The 24,341-nt window shown below is 37.3% G+C and overlaps 1 protein-coding gene across 1 annotated transcript in view; it reads left to right on the forward strand.

Annotated features, from left to right (window-relative positions):
• The first annotated feature begins 877 nt into the window (after positions 1-877).
• Positions 878-24,341, forward strand: part of LOC134751407 (uncharacterized) — a 43,196-nt gene continuing 19,732 nt past the window's right edge. The window contains exons 1-6 of the mRNA XM_063686808.1: positions 878-1,166; positions 19,233-19,812; positions 20,035-20,132; positions 23,038-23,176; positions 23,810-23,935; positions 24,183-24,259. Coding sequence (XP_063542878.1) covers positions 1,035-1,166; positions 19,233-19,812; positions 20,035-20,132; positions 23,038-23,176; positions 23,810-23,935; positions 24,183-24,259 — 1,152 coding nt within the window. The 5' untranslated portion in view covers positions 878-1,034. The remainder of the gene's footprint in view (positions 1,167-19,232; positions 19,813-20,034; positions 20,133-23,037; positions 23,177-23,809; positions 23,936-24,182; positions 24,260-24,341) is intronic.

Genomic DNA, 24,341 nt, shown 5'->3' on the forward strand with positions numbered 1-24,341 from the left:
CAAGCCATCTTGACAGCTCGCGCTCATGACAACCGGCCTGTCAGTTAGGGGCGCGTTCCGAACTCCGCTAACACTACGTGGAGCTCGGCCTTCGGCCTTCGCTGGGTTTCGAAGCTTAGCATCGCGACTTCGGCCTTCGCTGGGTTTCGAAGCTCAGCATCGGGACTTCGGCCCGCCGCTTCGCTTAATAAAACACTTCGGGAGGGTTGGTTTTGCTTTAGGTGGTAAGCGGGAAGTTGGAGCTTAAACACGACCCAATAATAGTAAAAGTGTCTTGACAAGCTCAGCTATAGTTTGTCAAAGGACTGTCTCATTTCAAACATAGACAGGGAGAATCATACTATCTTTGTCTTACACTAATACTAGCTGCACCCAAAAGAAAAGGCTGAGTATAGTTTTTTTTGTTCTTATTTACTGACAATTTGGTTTGACCAACTATATTGAATGAACAAAAATCGTAATAATGAAATAAAACTATGAAAACGGATTATATCGCGTATATTGAATTTATAATACATCCCGACGTTTCGAACTCTTTACAGCGTTCGTGTAAAAATCGTAATAATTTAATGGAACGGCAACTATATTCTGTCCCTGTAATCGTCCCATAGAAAATTTGAATTTCGCTCCTTTTTCTATCAAAAGTTGTTTGACCGGCTATACCTACTTAAATACGCGTCAGTTTTAAAAATATTGATTTAAAATTAGCCCATTTTTTTAGAATTAGTGTACTCGTATAATGCAATCGAATTTCGTATAGTTGAAGGCACTGGATCGTATAATCAAAATTTATGTACTGGCAGCCCTGATTCGCATGTATACCGAAAGGCGAAATTTATAAACCAATTATACAGCTTGAGCTGTAATACAAATTTGACATGTTATGGCGTTTTCTGCGTATTCTACACTTTTAAGAATTGTAGGCAGTGTGCGTTAAAGAAATCTTATTTGGTTTTAGTAGCTTTTGTCGCAGTGTAGTAGCGCAGTGCAGTGTGATATATTTTATGTTAGTACCTTAGTACTGTACTAAGACCATGGCGGAGGAATCCGATCCCAAACCAAAAACGTATGAGAACGGATGGATTGTCTGTCGCTCTCAAAAGCGCCCGGGACTATTGTATGACTTTAACACCTTTACAGGTGAAGCGCAGTGGCGAGATCCCGACGTAAGTTGTTTTGAACTCTTTTTCTGCACTTATAGCCGAATTCGACCTTGCCCTGCTGGACTTATTTACTTACTAAGGAGAAAAAATATGTTGGCTTTAAACAAGTTTACTTGTTACTATAAAAATAATAAAAAAAAAGCCGTTTATTCACTCTAAGTTTAGGTTACATTTGTAGGTTGAATCTATTTTAATTTGCTTAGTGGTGGAGGCCTTCACCCAAAGAGGGTCCAACTCAATCCATTTGCTTCTGTTTGAAGCTATTGCCATCCATTGCTTTCCCACAGCCTGTGATAGGTCATCAGCCCAACGCTGCTGCGGCCGGCCAGACCGCCGCCCTCCTGGTGGTCCTCTCCATTTTGTTGTTTCAATTTTTTTTTTTTTTTATTATAGCCTCTTTGTTTCCATACTCTTTTCCATTATTTTTAAATTTGGTTAAAATATGTTTTTATGCTGTTGTTGTTTCTGTTATTTTTTCTTCTTTCTTGGGGTATGGATCCCGTTTGGGTAAAGGCCTCCTCCCATTTCTTCCATAAATATCTATGTTTGGCATTGTACATCCAGTCTTTCCCGGCAACCTCTACTATGTCATCGGTCCACCGTTTGACAGGTCTTCCAGTTTTCCTCTTCGCTGGTAATGGTCCTTTCCATTTTGTTGTTAATGTTGTCCATCTGTTATCTGTACACCTTGAGATGTGTCCTGCCCATTGCCACTTGAGCTTTAGAGCTTGTGTGAGCGCATCCTTTACGTTTGTTTTGCTTCTTATAGTTTCGTTTCTAATTTTATGCATTTTGTTAATTCTCAGTATGCTTCTTTCCATAGCTCGTTGTGTAGTATTTATTTTTTGTTTGATTTTGTTAGTATAAGTCCACGTTTGGCATCCATATAGTAAACTGGGCGAAAGGCATGTGTCCATTACTATCCTTTTTATCTTCATACTATATTTTCCTTTCAGAATTTCTTTGAATGACCAGAACTTTCGCCATGTAATATTCTTCCTTCTATCTACCTCTTCCTCGTCATTAGTCCGTGAAAAGGAAATTTGCTTGCCCAGGTATATGTATTTCTTTACATACTCAATAGTGTTTCCATTGACATTGATGGGAATGTTTGGGCTGTTAGTCATTACCTTCGTTTTGCTTCTGTTCATTTGTAGGCCTACTTTATTGCTTTCTTTTTCTAGTGTGCATAGCATATTCTCTAGTTGTTTGGCATTTTCCGCAAATATGATTATGTCGTCTGCAAACCGCAGATGCGTTAGGTGACATCCTTCCGTGTTGTTTCTATGGTCCACCTTTTGTCAGTAGCGTGATATGTGGCCAGCCCAGCGCCATTTTAGGGATAAAGCTTGTGTGAGAGCATCAACTACTCTGGTCTTTTGCCTAATTTTTTTGCTGTTAATTTTATGTATCTTCCGTATTTTAAGGATACTTCTCTCCATTGCTCTATGGGTTCTTATGATCCTAAGTTGGATTGTTTTTGTGTATGTCCATGTTTGGCAGCCGTAAAGCAGGCATGGCAAGAGGCAAGTGTCCATGACAATTTTCTTCATATGAAGACTGTAGTTGCCCTACAGAACCTCTTTTAGTGACCAGAAACGTCTCCATGCTATGTTTGTTCTTCTTATCACTTCTTCTTCATTGTTATCCTTGCTGAATGATACTTGTTTCCCTAAATATATGTAGTCGGTGACATAATCTATATTCTTGTCTCCCACACTGATTGGCCTTTTGTGGTTATTTGTCATTATTTTAGTTTTACTGGTGTTCATTTCCAGTCCAACCTTCGAGCTTTCTTGGTCCAAAGATTTCAACATTGACTCTAGGTCCTTAGCAGTCTCAGCTAGTATGGCAATGTCATCTGCGAATCTCAAATGGCTCATATAGCGGTTGTTTATTCTTATGCCTTTTTTTGACCAGTCTACCTTACGGAATATACTCTCGAGAACAGCAATAAAAAGCTTAGGCGATAGGGGGTCGCCCTGTCTCACTCCTCTTTCTATGTGTATTGGTTCGCCCCTGGTTTCTAGCTTGACTTGTAGCATGTTTGTAAATATATTTTAGAATGTTTATATATTTTTGGTTTATCTTGAATTGGTTTAAGGCGTCCCAGATGGAAGTATGACTTATGCTGTCGAAGGCCTTATTGTAGTCCACAAAGGCCACATACAGTGGCATTTTGAATTCTTTATACTTTTCCTCCGAAAACCATTCAAGACTACTACAACAAACTAGAAAAAAGCATCATTGATGCAGCAAAAATAGAACCTACTAAAAAACAACCATACTCAATATTACAAACGGAGACTAGAGACCTCATCGCGAAACGAACTGAACTACTAAGAAAACCATACAGATCGAGACAAGAAAAAGCACAACTAAGCACCTTATTCAAAGTCACCAAAAAAGCTATCCCCAAAGACTATGAAAACCATAGAAAGAAAATTATAGAAAAAAATATAGTGGCACATAAAAGCATAAAAAAAGGCTTAAAGGAACTAGACTCACAGAAAAACTGGATTCAACAACTTAACGAAGAAGAGAAGAAAATGGTCACACGGGCCGATATCCTAAATACAGCAACCAATTTCTACCAACACCTTTATAAAAAAAGGAATGAAGACGATCTCAACTACTCTGAAGATATAGAAACCCAATCAGAAAACGCAAACAACTCCATCCAACTAATAGAGGAAAAAGAAGTCTTAAAACATATTAAGAACTTTAAAAAAGACAAAAGTCCTGGCCCCGATGGCATCAGCAACGAACTTCTAAAACTGGGAGCCAAACTGCTTGTAACACCACTGACCCAACTGTTTAATATGATCATACAATATGAGAAAACTCCTAAACAATGGCATACATCAGACATCACAAATTTATACAAAAAGGGTGACCCAAAAAATATAACTAACTATCGGCCTATAAGCCTGCTAGCATGCACCTACAAGCTCTTCACGTCACTACTCTTAAATAGAATAACAAGACAAATTGACAATCTCCAACCAGTAGAGCAAGCGGGGTTCCGGTCAGGCTACTCAACAACAGACCACATCCACACAATGGAACAAATCATAGAACGATACAAAGAATACAACAAACCTCTCTATGTAGCCTTCATAGACTACACCAAGGCATTTGACAGCATCTCCCACAACGCAATCTGGAAGGCCCTCAATGACTGCAAGATAAACTCTAAATACATCAACACTCTAAGGAATATATATGAAAACAGTACTAGCAGAGTCAAACTCGAAACGAGAGGAAAATAATTCAAAATAGGCAGAGGAGTCCGACAAGGGGACCCAATATCACAAAAGTTATTCATAGCTGTGCTACAAAGCATATTCTATCAACTGGACTGGGATAAAAAAGGAATTAAAGTATTCGATAAACACTTAAGGTGGATGTCTAGGGATGTCCTGCCGACTAGCCACCAAAAGATGGCGTGATTGTGCACAAATTGTGGATTATCACTATTTCTCTCAAAACCCAAACGATTTTCAAAGATAAGTTGATATACGCACAAACAATAAAAAATATTACGTCTAAATCGACATATGTTTCCACTGAACAGTGTCTCATTTCATCAAAAACCGGTAAAAACTGCAAAATATTGCAATTTCTTGCATTTACGCACACTACCATAACTACTGTCATTCCGCAGTGTCAGTCTTGTGACCATTACGCCAAAATAGACTAGAGGTCGCTAGTTCAGAAGATGGCTTTTCTTATTACTCTCATTAGCTAACAAGGGACAACAGTGTAAACTAGATGGCGCGGTGTAGGAGATGAATTTTTCAGCAAGATTAATTTATGGTAAAGGCGCATCCAGACGAACTGAATTTAGCACCAGAATGGGCGGATTGTCTATGGTCACGGAAGGTAGCTCGTAGCGTGCGTTTACGTACCTAGGCGTTTGCTTGGTCTGATTCCAGCTACCTACATTCCAAATTATAAAATTTCAAAGGTTACGTATAAGTGAATAATAAGTATACTTTCTACAATGCGTTTTTTCACGCCGCAAAAGAGCATATATGCGTCAGTAAAATTGCCAAGAGCTTTTTCAAAAAAAAAATTAAGAGCATCACAACTTATCTTTTTGGGTTCTTCCAGCTCTGAATCACTAGCATATTCAACCCTGATATTTAAAAAATGTTCCAAAAATATGTGGCTTTACAAAAGGGTCCTGATGCTTCAAGTGCTATAAGGTCCTTTCCGCACTTAAACTATCGTGAGACATATTTCAAAAGGCGACTAAAAATAATAGTGAGTAAAAACCGTGCTGATAAATATTTTGAAGGTCCTTTCCATCTGAAATTCTGTTAAAAAGTCCTTATTACACATGAAGCATAAGAACCCTTTTCTAATAGAAAGCCACTTTCGTATGGAAATTGTAGTTTCCACTTGTAAAAGTAACATAATTTACTTACAGACTAAAACGTGACGTAATGGAACGGACATTTTGGGACATTTTTTTTTAATTGACGAGATTCTAAGTAGAATGAGCCCAAGAAAGTCCAGACTTGTAAGAATCAGGTTTTCAATACCTATTTATTTATTTTAGAACTTGCTCAAGAACTTGCGCTGAGAGATATCGCATTCAATAGGTATTTTTATCGATCTACTTAATTTCGTTATTCGTTTCATGGACAAAAAGTTGAATTTCAATGCAGAACGGAAATATTCATGTTTTACGGGAAAGTACCTAATGCAAGCTTTAGCTATTTTTTAGAACACAATACCATACCTTTTCCGCCTGGTACCTAAAGAACGAAATGAAAAAACATTTAAAAATTTCAAAAATATTTATTACCAAAAAGTAATAGGTATGTATAGTCGCCATCAGATATATCGGAGCGGCCGAGACTCTCACAAAAATCTGAACACGCCTCTATTGTCAAGGCGTTAGAGTGCGTGTTCAGATATTTTTGAGCACCTCGGGCGCGCCGATATATCTGATGGCGACTGTACATCACAAGTTCAAAAATCCAAAATTAAGTTAATAACTTGTATAGGAGGAATTCGCTCTTTCATACTTGATAAACATTGTAACTGCACCGCTAGGCAGTAGGCACGCCTGTAAGAACATATACGAGTATTATTATTTTATGTTATGTATGACTAAGCAGACCAAGTAGGTAGTTTCAGCCGGTTGACAGATTAAAACTTTTGGTAAATGTTAGTTTGTCTACAACTAAGTACCACAAATTCAAACATTAAAAATAAACTAAAAAATAACATAAATTAGCTAAATTTTCATATCAAAATTTTAACTGTTTCTAATTTGGACATTTTTTTCCGTCTCGCCGTAATTTAATTACTCATACCTATAGTCGTAATTACGATGAGTTGACACTTGAGGTTTACGTTAGAGACTCCGTGAAGACCGTGAACGCGAACGCATTCCTTATCTATCGCAATTCACACCAATACATTACAACTGCAAAAGTGAAGATATTGCAATAACTGTAGGTTTTCTATGACTTGATAAAAACTAATGTTGAGCTTATGAGCGTTTTCACATTGTTCGATCCGATATCGGATGTAGGATCCCAGCTAAATCCTATCCAGTATCAATAGTGTCCTAGGGTCAACTTACGGTAATGTACTAAAAAGCCACAAATACTAAAACATTTACTATGGAGAAATAGTGAAATTTTATTCACAGTTTTTTATCTATCCTACAGTATCTATCAGTCCTACAGTAATGTCTTCATACAGTATTAACAGGACTGAGTGGCGATATAGAAAACTGTGAGTAAAATTTCACGTTTTCTCCATAGTAAATGTATGGAAAAAATGGAGTTTTTTTTTTATTTGTGTGCGCTTCGCGTTCGCGTGTTGCTCGCCTAAGTAGTACGCTGCGTAAGGGTTCCTAGTTGACTACGGAACCCTAAAAGCATCCGTATGTTACAGCCATTTTACTCGGAATGTCCATCTAAATACACTTTCATCCAAATCGGTTTCAGCAAATCAAATTTGACGATATACCGATATTACCGATAGCAGCGCCACATACCGGGTATCCAATTGTTTTTTCGAACCATCCATGTACCTATACTAAAGGGGCCCACTGACTATCAGTCCGCCGGACGATATAGGCCTGTCAGTTAGAACAAAAATTTGACAGTTCCGAACAACTGACAGGCCGATATCGTCCGGCGGACTGATAGTCCTTGGTCCTGGGCCCCTTATAACTTTCCCCAGAATGTAACAAACACTTTTCTGAAAACCACATCAAAATCGGTCAGCCAAACGCGAGGTAATAGCGAACAAACATACATACATACAAACATGCGGGGTCAAACTGAGAACCTCCTTTTTTTAAGGCGGTTAAAAATTAGCAAACTCAAAATTGACGCTTCCAAAAAAATATAATTATCACTTCGATTATAACACAATCGGAATATGACTAACCTCGAAATCTCTAGAACAGTCCTGAAATTTGGTATTGTAACTTAGATATAAATAGTTGTAAATATGAAATACTGTGTTTGACATGTAAAACTAGGTTTGGACTAGTTAGGAGGTAAACGTATCAAAAGTCCCCGCCCGTAACCCTGGTGCCGGTTCATTTATGGTATCAACATTGACACCATTCCTAAGTAAAAACTAAATTTAAAAAAATACTTTTTTTTAACTCCTCTTCACACTTAAACCGCTGAACCGATTTCGTTGAAATTTGGTATAGAGATAGTTTGAGTCCCGGGACAGTACATAGGATAGAATAGGATTTCATAGGATAGTTTTAATAACCAAAATCAACTTTTGAGGGTGTGAAAATTGGGGTGGCAGATGGTATGATTTAGATTCAGTTTTATTTATTTAAGGATAAAAATTACACTATAAATTTGCATCAATGTCAAAATTATGCTTATCTTCTTATCATGATCGTCAAACATTACATACTAAAAAATATAAAATATAAATATAATAGTATATGTGGGGGATCAATAACCGCTGAACCAATTTAAATAATATTTGGGATGGTCTAAATGTTTGATTTAGTTGAAAATGATACCAATCATGACTTCAAACCTAAACTTAAACAGTATAAACCTCAGGAATTCAACTTCGGCGAAGAAGCTGAATTTCCCTCACACCAAATTTCACACCTTCAAAGTATGATTTTTAAGATAAAAACTTTCTTGTGTCCTTTCTCGGGACTTAAAACATCTCTACAAATTTCAACTAAACCGATTCAGCGGTTTGTGAAGAGGAGTTAAAAAAAGGAATTTGTTTAAAGTTTATATGTTTTTACTTCGGAATGGTGTGAATGTGATACCATAAATGAATTTGGCACTCCCGATTAATACGAAAACGATACCAAACATGGCCTAGTAGCTTCATTGATGTAGATATCAAGATAAAATTTAGAGCCCCAAATAAACTTTCAATAGAGAATATCTCGAAGCGAAGACTATTCACGATATCAAAAAAAATGACTGAATTAAACTTGTAGCTAATTTAATCAGCTTTTGTTTTGTTTAAGTAGTCATGTCGCTAAGACGCAAGGTTTCCAAGATATTTGAAAAACCGAAAAACATAACCTCCAAACCACCCTCTCCCCCCCGGCACCAGGGTTACGGATGGGGACTTTTGATATGTTCATCTCCTAACTATTCCAAACAAAGTTACTTAGTCAAAAATTGTATTCCTAGCATTTCCCTCTATACCTTCTTATTGCTTGGCTTACGGAAAAAATACATCTTGTTATAGAAAATATATACCCTTTCAGGGGATATTCTTTTAGGGGTCATACGTTAATTACATCACACGTTTAAGGGGGAGGGGGAAAAGAAGAAAATGTGACATGTTGTGACAAGGGGGAGAGGAGTCACTTTAACTTGTACAGTACAGTTAAATAACAAGTTTTTGGAACGATAATCTTTTTTATTCTTTTAATTTTCTTTTCTAATCAGTAGACCCCGTTATCTTGTCGCATTGACATTTCTTTTTAGTAGAGCGTGAATGTTTTTTTATCGACTATCTCAATATCGAGGTTTATATAATACAAAAAGTATATGCTCAATCTCAATGAAATTTTTTGATCTCACACAATCGGGTTCGCCAATCAGTCCTGTTACGTTTAAGGACCATAATACTGTATGAAGACATTACTGTAGGACTGATGGGCGAGATAGAAAACTGTGAATAAAATTTCACGTTTTCTCCATAGTAAATGTATGAAAAAAGTTTTATTTAATTTGTGGCTTTTTAATACATTACCGTAAGTTTACCCCTAGGAAACTATTGATAGTGGCTAGGAATGGAATCGATTGGCATAAAAAATAAAATGTGAAAAATAAAAGTTATTTTCATACAAATTGTATGGGAAAAGTTTTCCTCGGCTTGTGGCTATTCTAGCCGTTTATTTTTTTTGGTCCCATAGAAAGTTTTGATCCTGGATAGGAATGGGATCGATTGGCACCAAAAAAGTTTGTCAAAAATTACCTTTTTCTCTCAACCTGTATGTATTTTCCAAAATCTGTAAACGCCATCATGTCAGTGCCACAAGATAACGGGGTCTACTAATCAGTTTTGGTTTTAAAATTGCTAACACATCTTTTGTCAAAAATATTTTGATAAAATATTAATAATACTTAATAATGTGATGTCACACCAGTGGGGAGGGGTTTGCCAAATGTGACAAGGAGGGAGAGGGGAAAAACCTAGAATTTTGTGTGACGTCATTAAGAAAATATGATTTTACTTTCAGCATTCTCTCAAGTCGGCTGTATTGTTTTTTCTTTAATAAAACAAGTGTAAACAGGTTGTGAAAGGCAAGAGGAATCTACCGATACGTCATTTAAAAAAATCCGCCCAGTATCCTGAGCTACAGGGTGTATTGATTATCAGTATTTAAACTCATAACCCTACTCATAAACTCCTGAAAGGGTGTAAGCGCTAAATCTGGATTCAGCAATTATTTTCTATTACAATATGTATTTTTTCCGCAAAGATATCTAGGACTTTTTTGTGTAGAATTTAATAAGCTTTAATGTTGCTTTACACCATCTATTCATAGATAACGTATATTTAGAATAAAACGCAAATTTCTCCAGGATGGTACACATTTTCTAAGATGGCTGTGACTTCTCGAGGTCCCTAAAATGTCAAATAGTGTGGACATGAAAAAGAGACCTTTAATTAACATATGTACTAAATTTCATGACTGTCCAAGAGATTTCGAGGTTAGTCCTAATCCGATTGTGCTATTATGGGTGAAAATCGTTCTGGAAGTTCATTTTATGCCATTTTATATCTTGAGTATGTTTAACACGAAGAGGCTTTTATGTGCCTAAGTGACTGTAAGATTCAGAAGCTACGCACATGTGGTCACAATTAATCGAACAAAATATTTTCAACATTTGTTATAATTTTTATTTAATTTAGAAACTAAGCAAACGAGAGCGTTCCCAATTATCCCTTGCATTCTCAATGATTCCTACTACATACTGATTGAAAATACAATATGTTTTTCTTTGTACATTGTTATACGCATATCCCGTGAGATAAAAAAAAAGTTCCTTGAAAAGTGAAACTAAATTGAAAATCTGTCAGTGTTTCCATTTCCCCCGCGGACTGTTTCCGACTACCCCATATGGTTTCGGGTAAAAAGGAACGGCAAGGTTTTTGTTTTCGCCCAAATTTAGTAGGATAACATTAACTTATTTTGGTAAAATTAGATAAACAGACAACCACACTAACGGTTAGCATAAAAGTAAATTCGGCTTTTATATATTTTTAGAGCGTTTGAAGTGTTCCCAATTCCCCCACTCTCCCCTACCAGGTCCAGAATAAAATAATACAAAATACATACCTATTATTACGAACGTCACCAACAGGTACCAATTTACTTACTCAGCACTAGTTGAACCATTATTTATCACCTTATGGGCATTTGACGCTTCAGGTAAAAGTCTATCTTCTGAAATCATCATAGTTAATTATTAATTGTTAATTAATTTCTACTCGGCCTGCAATATGAAATAGTACTTAGTACTGCTACTGTAAGGACTTGGTTATTGGTTATTGAAACAACGACATCATAAGGCGCTATCTCACTCTTACATTATTGTTTTTGCATATGTCTATCCTTATTACTCCAGTGTTGTTATTACATACCATTTGTGTGGATAATAATCATGGCCGCGAGGACAACAAATATTATGAATGGTTAAAAAAATCGGTCAAGTGCGAGTCGGGCTCGCGCAAGAAGGGTTCCGTACGATTACGGAAAAAACAGCAAAAAAATCACGTTTGTTGTATGGCCGAACGCTAATGCCATTAACCATTAAAAATTAACAATTAAAAAGGTTAATGGCCATTAACCATTAGCCATTTAATTCCTTTTATTTAAGAGCAGTACCCATAATGGAGCTGATGCTGAACCCTGGCAGTACCTAGCGGAACTAAGGTTTGATGCAACATAGGCACACGCTGTTTTAGTCATCCGACTCGTCTTGATGAGCACTTAGGAGAGCAGTACCCATGATAGAGCTGATGCTGAACCCTGGCACTACCTAGTGGATCTAAGGTTTGGTGCAACATAGGCACACGCTGTTTTAGTCACCCGACTCGTCTTGATGAGGTTTGGTGCAACATAGCGTGTGCCTATGTTGCACCAAACCTTAGATCCACTAGGTACTGCCAGGGTTCAGCATCAGCTCTATCATGGGTACCGCTCTCCTAAGTGCTCATCAAGACGAGTCGGGTGACTAAAACAGCGTGTGCCTATGTTGCACCAAACCTTAGATCCACTAGGTACTGCCAGGGTTCAGCATCAGCTCTATCATGGGTACTGCTCTCCTAAGTGCTCATCAAGACGAGTCGGGTGACTAAAACAGCGTGTGCCTATGTTGCACCAAACCTTAGATCCACTAGGTACTGCCAGGGTTCAGCATCAGCTCCATTATGGGTACTGCTCTCCTAAGTGCTCATCAAGACGAGTCGGGTGACTAAAACAGCGTGTGCCTATGTTGCACCAAACCTTAGATCCACTAGGTACTGCCAGGGTTCAGCATCAGCTCTATCATGGGTACGGCTCTCCGAAGTGCTCATCAAGACGATTTAAATGACCAAAACCGCGTATGTCTGTGTTGCACCAAACCAGAATTCTACTAGGTAGTAGGTAGGTACTGCTACTACTGCCAGGGTTCAGTCAGGGTCATTTTGCTGTCTCATTTTAAAATATCACGAATGTAATTTTATTAGACGTTAATGCAATTGAGAGTAATTCTAATTAATTTTTTGAAACTTTAATGGCCATTGAAGTTAATCCGAATTAAAGTTAATCCGAATTAACTTCAATGGCCATTAACGTCTCAAAAATTTAATCCGAATTAACTTTAATCCGAATTAACTTTAATGCAATTGGTTAATGGCGGAACTAATGGTTAATAAAATTGATCAATGGTTAATTAAAATTAACAATTACGGCCAACACTGGCCCCATTTAAATATTTATATTATTCTGTTTTTAGTATTTGTTGTTATAGAGGCAACAGAAATACATCATCTGTGAAAATTTCAACTGTCTAGCTATCACGGTTCATGAGATACAGCCTGGTGACAGACAGACGGACAGACGGACAGCGGAGTCTTAGTAATAGGGTCCCGTTTTTACCCTTTGGGTACGGAACCCTAAAAAGCAGCATTACAAAATTAAAGAGCCTGAGTATTAGTACGATTTGATATTGACAGTGAAATACATACGAATTGGTGCCATAATGGTGTTGTAAGGCAGCTTGAACTTGACGCCGTTTTCTTTTTCCATCGGACCACCGATGTGTTTTATACTCTCCTCCGTTAGTTTTCCCCATAACGACATTCTGGGTATGAACTAACGCTTGGCACAAGTTGACCTCCGAAGTCCGAAGGGCTCCTAATATTCTCACAAGTCGCCTGATATGAAGGCAACAATATAGGTAACACAAGGCTTTTGATGTTCACACTGACATTTAATGAATTGACATTTATTACTTACCTAAAAAGTAAAATGAATTTTAAGCAGTATTATAGGCTAAGGCTTCCGTATAAATAAATCCAGCGAGTAAATCACAACCACAACAACTCTTCCGCACAATAGTTAAATTAACGGTGAACGGGAAGTAAAGCGAGCGGTAGTTTGAAAAAACGAATGCAGAAAAACGCAAGGGTTATCTATGGCATAACAAGTACCCTTCACACTGACGGTGACGGGCTTAATGATAATGTATTAAACTTAAATGTTATAATCTTATCATTTTGGTAAATCAATGATGAAGCACTAATAATTTATAAATAATAATTTTAATATGAAATCATTGCAAAATTATTACCTACCAATCCAAGTTTTGAACTGGTAGTGGTAATTAACGAAGATTTCTGGAGACCCTTTAGAAAACCAAATCTGGCTTGACCTCCGATTAGGTGTTACATGTACGAATCAAGGGATCAAATTTTACCGGTTTTGGTTTGTAAGCTAAACCGGGTACACTATGTTTTGTGAATTAGATACCCTTACGATATTGCCACCTGTCGAGCTAATTAGACACTACTGAGTTAGGTCACCTGTGTTAAAGCGACATCTTGTTGGTTATGATTAAACCTAACCTCGCCATCTTGTTTTACATGGATAGTGTAAAGATCACTCACACAAACAAGCGTTAGAGCAAAATCTTCTCAATTTTCAAATGGATTTTTCAATAATATTATTGAATAACTGGTCATTATTCGTAATTACGCCAAGATAAATGGATATGGACTACCAAAACATCAAGGTTTAAAGTGCACAAAATGTACGTATTAAGAGAAAAACTGCCAATAAAATTGTATGAAATTCGCACAAGGAGATCCACCTTAAGTCATTTGCGTTTCGCAGATGATATAGCTATATTTTCAGAAAATACCAGCATCCTACAAATAATGTTAAATGAGCTGAACGAGGAAAGCTGTAAAGTCGGATTAGAAATGAACCATACAAAAACAAAAATTATGACTAACGGAGCCCCTACAAAAATACACATACAAGGCAAAGAACTTGAATATGTAGACCATTACATATACTTGGGCAAGAGAATATCTTTCGACACAGACAGCAACAGCCAGGAGATAGACCGTAGAATCCATAACAGCTGGAGGAAGTACTGGAGTTTTAAAGAGCTTTTAAAAGGAAATTACAATCTAAAACATAAGAAAACACATATTAAATCACATTTAGAAACGGGTCTATCGCGAATTTATTTTGTTACCTTTATTTACCGACGTTTCGAGACAGGTTTCACTGGTCGTGGTCGCGGCTAACTGACGTCCCAGCAAAATGTCAAAACAGAGATTTGTGTGACTACCCCACGAAAAGTGCATTTAAAGTTCGAGGTTAGACATCACATTTTCAAACCACCCACTACACATAAAAGTTAATTATTGTCAATAGTCCGACACACAACACTCACAACATCCGCGCACACATCCGAAGATAGATCCCTTGGCTTTAACTTCTGGATCACTGGTCCCCAAGTTGCCGATAAGTTAAAACCATCTTCCCTATTAAAATTTCTGGGGTGCTTCTTGATTTCAATCGCTTCTCGCACAACTCGAGGATAATAATGGCGTTCAGTGGAGACAACTTTTGGTTTATGAAGCTCAATCCAGTGATTTGCGCCGCATGTAAGTAGATGTTCGGCGATCGCGGACTTGTTTACTTGGCGATTTTTTACTGCCGCTATGACTGTGTTCTTTCACTCTCTCTTGCACACTTCGTTTGGTTTGACCAATGTACACACTTCCGCAACTACATTCTATTTTGTAAACGCCCGGATTTTGGTACGGAATGACATATTTTGGACTGCGTAAAAGATCTGCTACTTTGAATAACGGCTTGTATACAGCCTTGATGGAGAATTTCTTAAGTACTGCTCCTACTTTGTACGTTATCCCTTTCACATATGGTAAGAACGCTGGTTGTCTGTTGACCTCTGGATGTCTTTCCGTTCTCTTCGGCTTGCGTTTCATCCCCCCTCAGTATCCATTCTTTTCCAGTACAGCTTTGACTGCTTTGATGCGCTAGTTCACCGTCCAGGTGCTCAGGGTCACATAAGTCATGTGCCCTGTTCACCAAGGACGTGATCACGGATTGTAGGTGCCTTGGGTGATGATGAGAGGATGCCTGTAAGTATCTGTCGGTATGCGTAGGTTTTCTGTATACAGAGTGTGCCAAGGTGCCGTCCGATCTCACCATCAGTTTGACATCCAGAAAAGGTAAGGATCTGTCACATTCTATTTCATGTGTGAATTTCACTCTTGAGTGGATGGAGTTTAGATGCTCGGTGTAACTTTTGACGGTATCGTTATTCCCCTTAAAAATGCAGAAAATATCGTCCACGTACCTCTTCCACATTGCAATGACGTTAGGTCCCGACTCCAGTGCTAACTCCTCAAAATGCTCCATCCAGATGTTAGCGATTACTGGAGCAACCGGACTACCCATTGCTACTCCATCCACCTGGAGGAAATACTGGCCTTGATATATGAAATAGTTTCCCTCCAAGCAGTGTTCCAGTAAAGTGATATACTTTTCCGATATTGTAACTAGACGCACTAGCTGAACTAGTTAATTTATAAAACTAGCGTCCCGCCTCGGCGTCGCACGGGTAGTTCAACTAATTTAAACAAAATCTTTACAAGTTATATATATGAACCTTCCTCTTAAATCGCTCTATCTATTAGGGAAAATCGCATCAAGGTTCGTTGCGTGGTTTTTAGGATCTGGGCATGCATAGGGACAGACATACAGACAGCGGAAAGCGACTGGTTTATACTATGATGATCGACACAGCTGATCGGTCTATAATATTTTCATAAACTTAAAATCTTGATTATTGAGTAGCAATGATACATAAAATAGAATACATGAAAGTAAATATGTATGCATTCAGTAAATCAATATGTAAATAAAAGCAAAAGTGTTCTCACGCCAAATTCCAAACAACAAACAAAAACTCTAACCAAATCATGTGTCCAAGTGGGCCGTTAACCAGAAAAAATGATTGCAGACACCAAAGAGAATAGTTTGTTAAGAGGGTTGTTGTTATGGTAAATTCTAGGTTTGTGATCTTATAAAATCAGATACGTAATGCTACATACAGTATTTTGTATGTATTAAAAGTGTTTTGTATTTGCCTATTGGATATATGTATACAATAACTATGATTTGTAATTTTTATTATTAACAACTTGATTATGATTATAATTCGTTTTCCACCATCTGTCGACGCAGCATAGAAACTAAAAATGAAAATGTATAAAGATATCGAAAAGATTAATATATATATATAAATTATTATTATTGGATCATCATATGATTTTGACCCATGTTATTTCGTTGATATGTGTTAAAATAGGATTTTTATTGTAGTTAAAATAAATGAAATGCATGGAATAAAGCATCGGATATTAATTGGAAAATCATAGATGCAGTTGTTATGAAATACAAGTTATATTTAATAAATCAGATAGAATTTTAAAAGGTAGATGAGATGACCGTGACGTCATTATGTGGTGTTTCATATGAATTCCATATTAGCGGGGCGATTTGACCGTTCTAAAAGGAGAAACTGGCTCAACTGATGGGATAATACTCTATTGTTAAGTATCAGAGGTGTGGCACCATCTGTTCGGTAGTGTTTGTTACTTGGTTTCCGATGAGCGTTATTTGCTTAAACTTTGCTTCTCTTATACGAGTCGCATAATATCTTTGCAGAAACTATTCAAGTATGGTGCTCGAGTTTATTAAAAAAGCACGTCGAGGAATGCGTTTTCTTAATGTGTTGTATGGTTATAAATACCCCTAAACCAAGCGGGGAAGGGATTATTCAATTTTTGTTCGTCGGATTGTCACAGTCTCTGGCTAATTCGTAGACGTTAAAACAAAGGTGGTTATTTTGACGGTTGAAAGTTTGACATGACGTAGCTATTATGCTGCCTTTTGTCAAACTGTTCAATTGTTATTTTTAGTGTCAGTGTTTACCTATTTTTGTGATTTTTATTGTGTTTTAGAGCCAGATTTGTGTCAGATCGCATGGTCGATCTACCGGAAACGCCTAACCTTGCGGCTGTTAAACAGGCATTTCCGGGAATCCAGTAGAGTGTTAGGTCCAGGTCGCGAGAGGGGCCTGGCGTCAACCTTTTTACCAACACAGGTGACGAGCATACCTCTTACGTTCTCTTCAAGGTCTGACAGAGGGATGTGAGGGTCTCACGTGTGGACCATTTGGAGTAATCCAGGCTCATTGAAATCTGTTAGTAATTGAAGAAGCGTGGTCTTGTTATATATATTTATATATTCACATTATATATCTGGATAGGGCGCCTTACTCGTTTGTACCCTTAGCTTCGGCTTACACAGACGGGGGGAGGCAAGAACACAGACACTAGGGTTTGATTACCTCGGTTTTGTCGGCCGAACGTTTACAGCTTAGATTAGGGTCCCTCATACACATTCCTCCCTGTAAAACTAGTGGTTCGCTTCTAGTTTTACTCATTAGAATAGGTGAAATTGGGGTAGAGTTAGGGTAAAGTCATTATTTGGGTGTTAAGTTCATTTATTTACTTTCACACATAGTTCGATTGCGTACAGTATTAAAAACTTTATTGTGTTAATTGGTTCAAAATACAAAATAAATATCTAGATTCAATAGCATATGGATGGGTTACTGTGGCTCGTACATTAAATATGATATAAAGGTTTACACATTTTTTATATTGGGTGAGATAGGGGAACAAAGTTATTTGAGGACATACTAAATAAAGTGCTCGCAGATGCGAAAAAATTTACATCCAATCCGTGAACTCGGCTTTGCTTGCTAAAAGTATCTTTGGGATGGCACCCAAAATATACAATAAGTTGCCAAAACATATTATTGCAATAGATAATGTAACTGAATTTAAGAAATGCCTGTATGACTTTTTGGTACAAAAAGCATACTATTCGATAATGGAATATTTACTCGACATATTTTGAATTTAAGTTGTTTTAGTTTTAAGTACACTCTTAGTTTATAATTCAATTAATTTAATTTTCAATTTAGTACACTCTTATTTTGTTTGACATTTAACATATTACTTTCGTTTGACATCTGTTATAATTAGTGCATGCTCCATCTCTTCTTGTTTATATTTGTATGCCAAATGGCAAAACATAGTGAAACATAAATTATTGTATAAGAACTATATTTAACCTATGTTTACAAATAAATAAATTTTGATTTTGATTTTGATTTGTAATCTTCAAATGCTAATTGTAAGAGTGCTACACGTTCCGAAATGCCAAGAAATTTAGTTATTTTATCCTTATGTTGTTTACCAATTATAAAGCCAATCCCGTGTTGTCCTTTGGTTTCGTCTTTATAGCATAAAATGTGATCTTGATATTCTTCCATGTTGCAGCCATCTCTTCTGACTTCCAAAGGCCGATTATGTCCCACTTTATGTTCGCCAATGCATATGTTAGTTCTAGGTGTCTTTCTATTGATGCTAGGGACCTCACATTATAAGTGCAGATTTTTAGAATTTTTCACCTTTATTTTTAAATTTTGTTCTGTTGTTCTTATTGTTGTTGTTATTATTCTTGTTAGTATTATTTTGTGGAGGGTTGTGGTCATTTTCCCCCACGGTGACCAGCCGGCTTGGGGGAGGTTTCCAGGAGTGTTGACTTGTTACTATAAGGAATCTAAAACATCTATTTCTGGTCGTTTAAACATTCACTTTAACTATTATTGTTATTATTAAAGTGTGCTAACTTACAGCCCCAAAGCTAGAGGGGCCAATGATTAAAATAAATTGCATCTGTATTTGTGTCAGTCTCAACCGTACCCAAAGGGTAAAAACGGGGTCCCATTACTAAGACTCCGCTGTCCGTCTGTCACCAGGCTGTATCTCATGAACCGTGATAGCTAGACAGTTGAAATTTTCACAGATGATGTATTTCTGTTGCCGCTATAACAACAAATACTAGAAAGGTAGGAACCCTCGGTGCGCGAGTCCGACTCGCACTTAGCCGGTTTTATTATGTTCTTTTATTTTCAGAAAACTGGGCATCTTACTGCCATTACGGATAAAAATAAAGGTCCATTTGACTGTCATGAACCAACTGAGCCTCCAATGGAGCCAAAACCTCGTAAACAGCCAAAAGTCACACAGAGCAGCCCTGCCCCAAACATTTACAACAAACAGATTATAAATAATCAGTTTCCAGCTAAATCATTTGCAATTGCCCCTTATGGCGCGATAGACCCTGGCCAGATGAATGCTATGCATCCAACACCTGTTGTCTTACTTGGTCACTCAGTAACACCTTTCAACCAGTTCCTTACTTATGGTGGCCTAGAAAACATACAGTTTCAAAACTCATCAATGACTTTGAGTAATAGATTTCAAGTTTTAAACCAGGTAAACTCTGGAATCCCTATTGGTATGAATTTCCCAGATGAAGATCATAGTAATTACGAAAGTTATAGCCACCAACAGCCGCATCAAAATTATAATAAACCCTGGCATAAAATGAACCATAAAAGTCCTGTAAAAAATAATTTAAATAGACATACTGATCTGAGAAGTAAACTGAGTAGCAGAAAAAGGCCGGACCTTAATGCTCATGATGCTAATGGTAAGATAATTTCCAAAATTTTCAATTTTAGTTTACAGAATTTCTATAATGTTAAACTTTCGACTTGAAGGTTTTAAGTTACTTAATCACTTTTCTCTAAAGCTTTTTGTTTTGAATACTATAGATATCATTCTATATCATCTTTTGTTTAACTATGCCAGAGCTTTTATTTAGAAATGTATTAGTATTATTTAGTTAGCTAATAATCTTTGGTCTTTGTAGTTACAGTTGCAGATAAATCTGAAATCAAAAAGGAAGATGCATTAGTTATTGTCACAGAAGATGAACTTAATCCAGATGATAATGATGAATGGTTGCAGGTAAAGTTTTCTGATATTAAGTGCAGTTGGTAAAAATTGCTTTCTCAGATATCGTTTTTTACAGAAGCTCAATTTTTTGGGCTGAACATAGTCCTATATGTTGACTCAAAGGCTCAAGGCGTAACCTTGTCCAAACAGCTGGGATTACTTTTGCTAATTCAAATGTACATAGAAACTTTTGTATACATACACCCCAGGCCAGAAGTAAGGAAACAAGCTTATATGACAATAAATAACAGATTTTTATGCAACTGATTTTTATATTACTCTAACAAAATAGTAAACTGGTCTAGAGCATTTTGGGCCATGCTCGGTGTAGGGTTCCATAGTTACACTTCCGTCATAATAGGCTAAACTGGAGCTATTAGTATAGAAGAATCTTAGTCTGGTTTTTACTATATATTAGGATTATTTAATACCTGCTAGGTTTTTAATAAAAGGTGTATTTTTAATTTTTTGGCGACCTTATTACAAATTTGTGGTTACCAATATACGATAATAATCCCCCATCCCTATGATGATAATGAAAGCCGAGAAGGACTAGTCCAGCAAGTATACCTAGACTTGGCTCCCAATATAACCGCCATGCGGTATGTTGACTCGACGATCATTGTTCAATTAGTCGTGTCAGTGAACGGTCTCATAGTGACCGAGAGAGTCATGTCCATCACCTAAAAAGACTCGCTGGGCGGCTGGATCAAGGCTCAGATACAGAAGGCGGACATCTTGGACACGGCGCGTATAGTACGTCGGTTCCTCCTCACTATGCGGCCCTGACCACCGGCAGCTTCGGTCCTGCCCCGCTGCTGGCACCCTTGGTTAGGTTTTATTGTAATCTAGGGGCACGGTAGTGCCCCCCCAAGACGAGCAAAGCGTAGCGCACAAGGACACTACCTACCTTTTCTCAAAGCTTCGTAATTTTTTTTTAACCCTTCATAACTTGGGTTTGGATTATACCAGATAAACAAAATTCTCGGTATATGATGCCATTAGTGGACTTATTAAGCATAAAGTTTTTCAATTACATAGCTCTTATACTTTACATTTTATTCATATCTAAAAAAACCCCGATTTCGTCACTCACTCACTGATGATCATCAAAACCTTTAGGGTACTTCCTGAAATCCTAGGAAGCTGAAATTTGGTATGTAAGATAGTCTTATTACTAGTGAATGCAATCCCGACTCGGGATTGCAAATTCGAGATCCCGCGGGATTAGAAATATCAATCCCGCGGGATCCCGGAATTTTCGGGATCCCGAGTATAAAAAAAAAAGTAAAATTCGATTGAATTAAAACGATAATAACGGCATGTTTGTGATGGTGACGTTAATTAAAATAACATGTTAATAGACAGAAATAATAACCTTTATTCTTAAATATTATTAACTGAATCATCATCAGTTTTCCTTGGAAATTAACCAAGTTAATCAAAACAATAAGTATAACTGTAATATGAATCAAAACAATAAGGAATTAGAGAGTATTACAGGTGATTTTGAAAGTGACTTCTTAAAAAACAGCTGCTGAGAATGCCCTCTCCGACTCAACACTGGTTTTCAACAGCGTGGCGAAGCAATTATATGCAAACTGCAAAAATCTCCCCCTTGTTCCTCCACACTCAAATAAATCTCCATTTCCTTTTTTATGACAGACTCTAATCTGTCTAAGCTCGTGGATACACGTGTAAAGGGAATTTTAGATGCTCGCAGAGTTTGTTCTAATTCCTCTTTAAGTGACATATTAGTTTGTACAGCAGTAGCACGTAAATTCAAATCTTCTGCAATCATTGAAAGAGGCAAGTCATCTGTGTTTGATACTGCCGCCCAATCCCGTCAATCCCGAACGGGATCCCGTCATATATGCGTCGGGATTGATCCCGAAAAATTACACGGGATCTCGCGAGATCGGGATCCCGCGGGATCGGGATTGCATTCCCTACTTATTACACAAGCAACAGAAAAATTCAAAAACTTGAAATTTTAAGCCCCTAAGGGGGTGAAAAGGGGGGTGGAATTTTGTATTGGGAATTAATAACCGCTGAACCGATTTAGTTGAAATTTGGTATGTAGATAGTTTTTGTTATGGGGAAGGATATAGAATAGTTTTCAACCCCAAAAGAGCGTTAGGGGAAAAAGGGGGTTGATGTTTGTATGGGGAATCCGTAAAAAGCAGATTTATTTGTTTATTAGGATCATCAACAGAAGATACAATTTACGTACTAGTATTAACTTACAAAAAGGGCACATTTTTTATTGATCCCCCACTTACAGGCAAGGCAGATTGTGTAAAAGATGCCTCTTGATACGTATTTCAGGATTTTTAATAGTAAATTACCCCCCAATCCAATCCAATCAAACCAAGCCAATTAGGGGATGGAAGGTTAAGCAACTTACAAAAAGAAGTGAAATCCTACCAGAAACATTTTCATGTAAAATGTTGCCAGGACGAAACGATACGGCTCGCACTGTCAAAAAGTTATCAGATCTCTTGTAGAGCCAAGCTTCTAACTCTACAAGCCCTTACTTCACAAACTCTCCTTTGTCAAATAATTCAAAAAATTATGTGGGTTGGCCGTCTCGTTACTACAAGAACTATTGTGTAATAAAAAATAATGATTAGCGAATCAATTTTTCACCTTACGTCCATGTGACAGTAGCGAAATGGGCAAAACACATAATTTGACTAAGGTGTAGAGTTTGTGAAGTAAGGGCTTCTAGAGTTAGGAGAGATCTCTATAAGAGATCTGATAACTTTTTGACAGTGCGAGCCTTATGGTTTCGTCTTGGCAACATTTTACATGAAAATGTTTTTGGTGGGATGTGTTTATACAATTATACATATATGTATTATTATTGTATATGTTTAAATTTTATAATAACAATTAATTTGATAACTTTCATAAGGCACATACTGATGGTGTGAACATGGAGAGCTTTTGGGAGTCGGCTGACAGTAGCACAAGTCGCGACTGCTGTTATATTATACCCACCACAAGAGTTCTGCTCAACAACATGCGATTTTTGACCAGTCTTGTGATATCAGGTTAGTAAGTAACCCACAATTATAAAAGAGGTACATAGTTCTCAGAATTAATAGTTGCATGTTGATGGTATTAACATTATCTTTTTTTACTTAGCCTATTAATGTGTCCCACTGCTGGGCAGAGGCGTCTTCCCTTGATGTCCACAACCTCCATTGATATGCTTTTTCCGACCAGATGCTGAAGGAGGCATCAATAACCATCTAATATTTAACCACATACATATTTAGTAGGCCATAGTCAGGTGTTAGCATTGCGAAGCGACATTAATTTGCAATATTGGTTTTTATTTATTTTTGCCCGTTTTTACTGACGAGCGGAACAAAACTGGTGCGCATGCATATAGTCTACCACGTACATCAAAAATTCAAATTCGTATTCTGCTTAATACATATAAGTACATATATAGGCAGGTAACGATATTGCGCGCGGCAAACGATTGAGGCGCTTGAGGATGCCGAAATGCCAACCTCACATGCCTGGTAATAGTTATGATGATGATGGCACTGGTGCTTTCTGTAATTCAGATTAATATTTTGATTAAAAGTAATTTGTTGACTTTTTATTCAAATTAATTTGAGGTGAGATACTAGCCATAGCCGAACATTTTTTGAACGGATACCATGTGACTGCAGACGATCGTATCCGGCTTTTGACGCCGCGCGACGTGGTGCGTACGCTGCGTTGCGCTGCATTCTCGAGCAACGGTCGCTTAGCGGACTACGCGAGTCGCGCGAGGACGTTCGCCATTCGCCAGATGAGTAAGTAACATGTCATGTTGTCATGTCTGTGACTGCACACTTTCGCCTTCGCATAAGTCACACAGTTTTTTCCCACTTCAAGATTTTTTGGTATTTTTTGTGCATGATGACTATTTATTGAGGACTCAAACTTTAACTACCATTAGGTAACCTTTCGTAACTTTTTTAGTGAACGAGATGTAAGTTAGAAGAATAATATACTTGCCAAAGTTCTAACCTGTAAATCATGAAAATTTATGTTTTGCAGGGAAAATTCCTGACAATTTAAAGGACGCACCTAATGTTGTTTCCTGTTTGGAATTAATTGTTCCCAATATACAAGTGGTAAGTACATAAATATAACCGTGATTTATTAACTAACTCCCTAATTCAATAATAAACTTTACAAGTTCCGATTAGTTTATTA

Source organism: Cydia strobilella, chromosome 2, assembly GCF_947568885.1.
Source record: "Cydia strobilella chromosome 2, ilCydStro3.1, whole genome shotgun sequence".
Classification (NCBI taxonomy): Eukaryota; Metazoa; Arthropoda; class Insecta; order Lepidoptera; family Tortricidae; genus Cydia; species Cydia strobilella.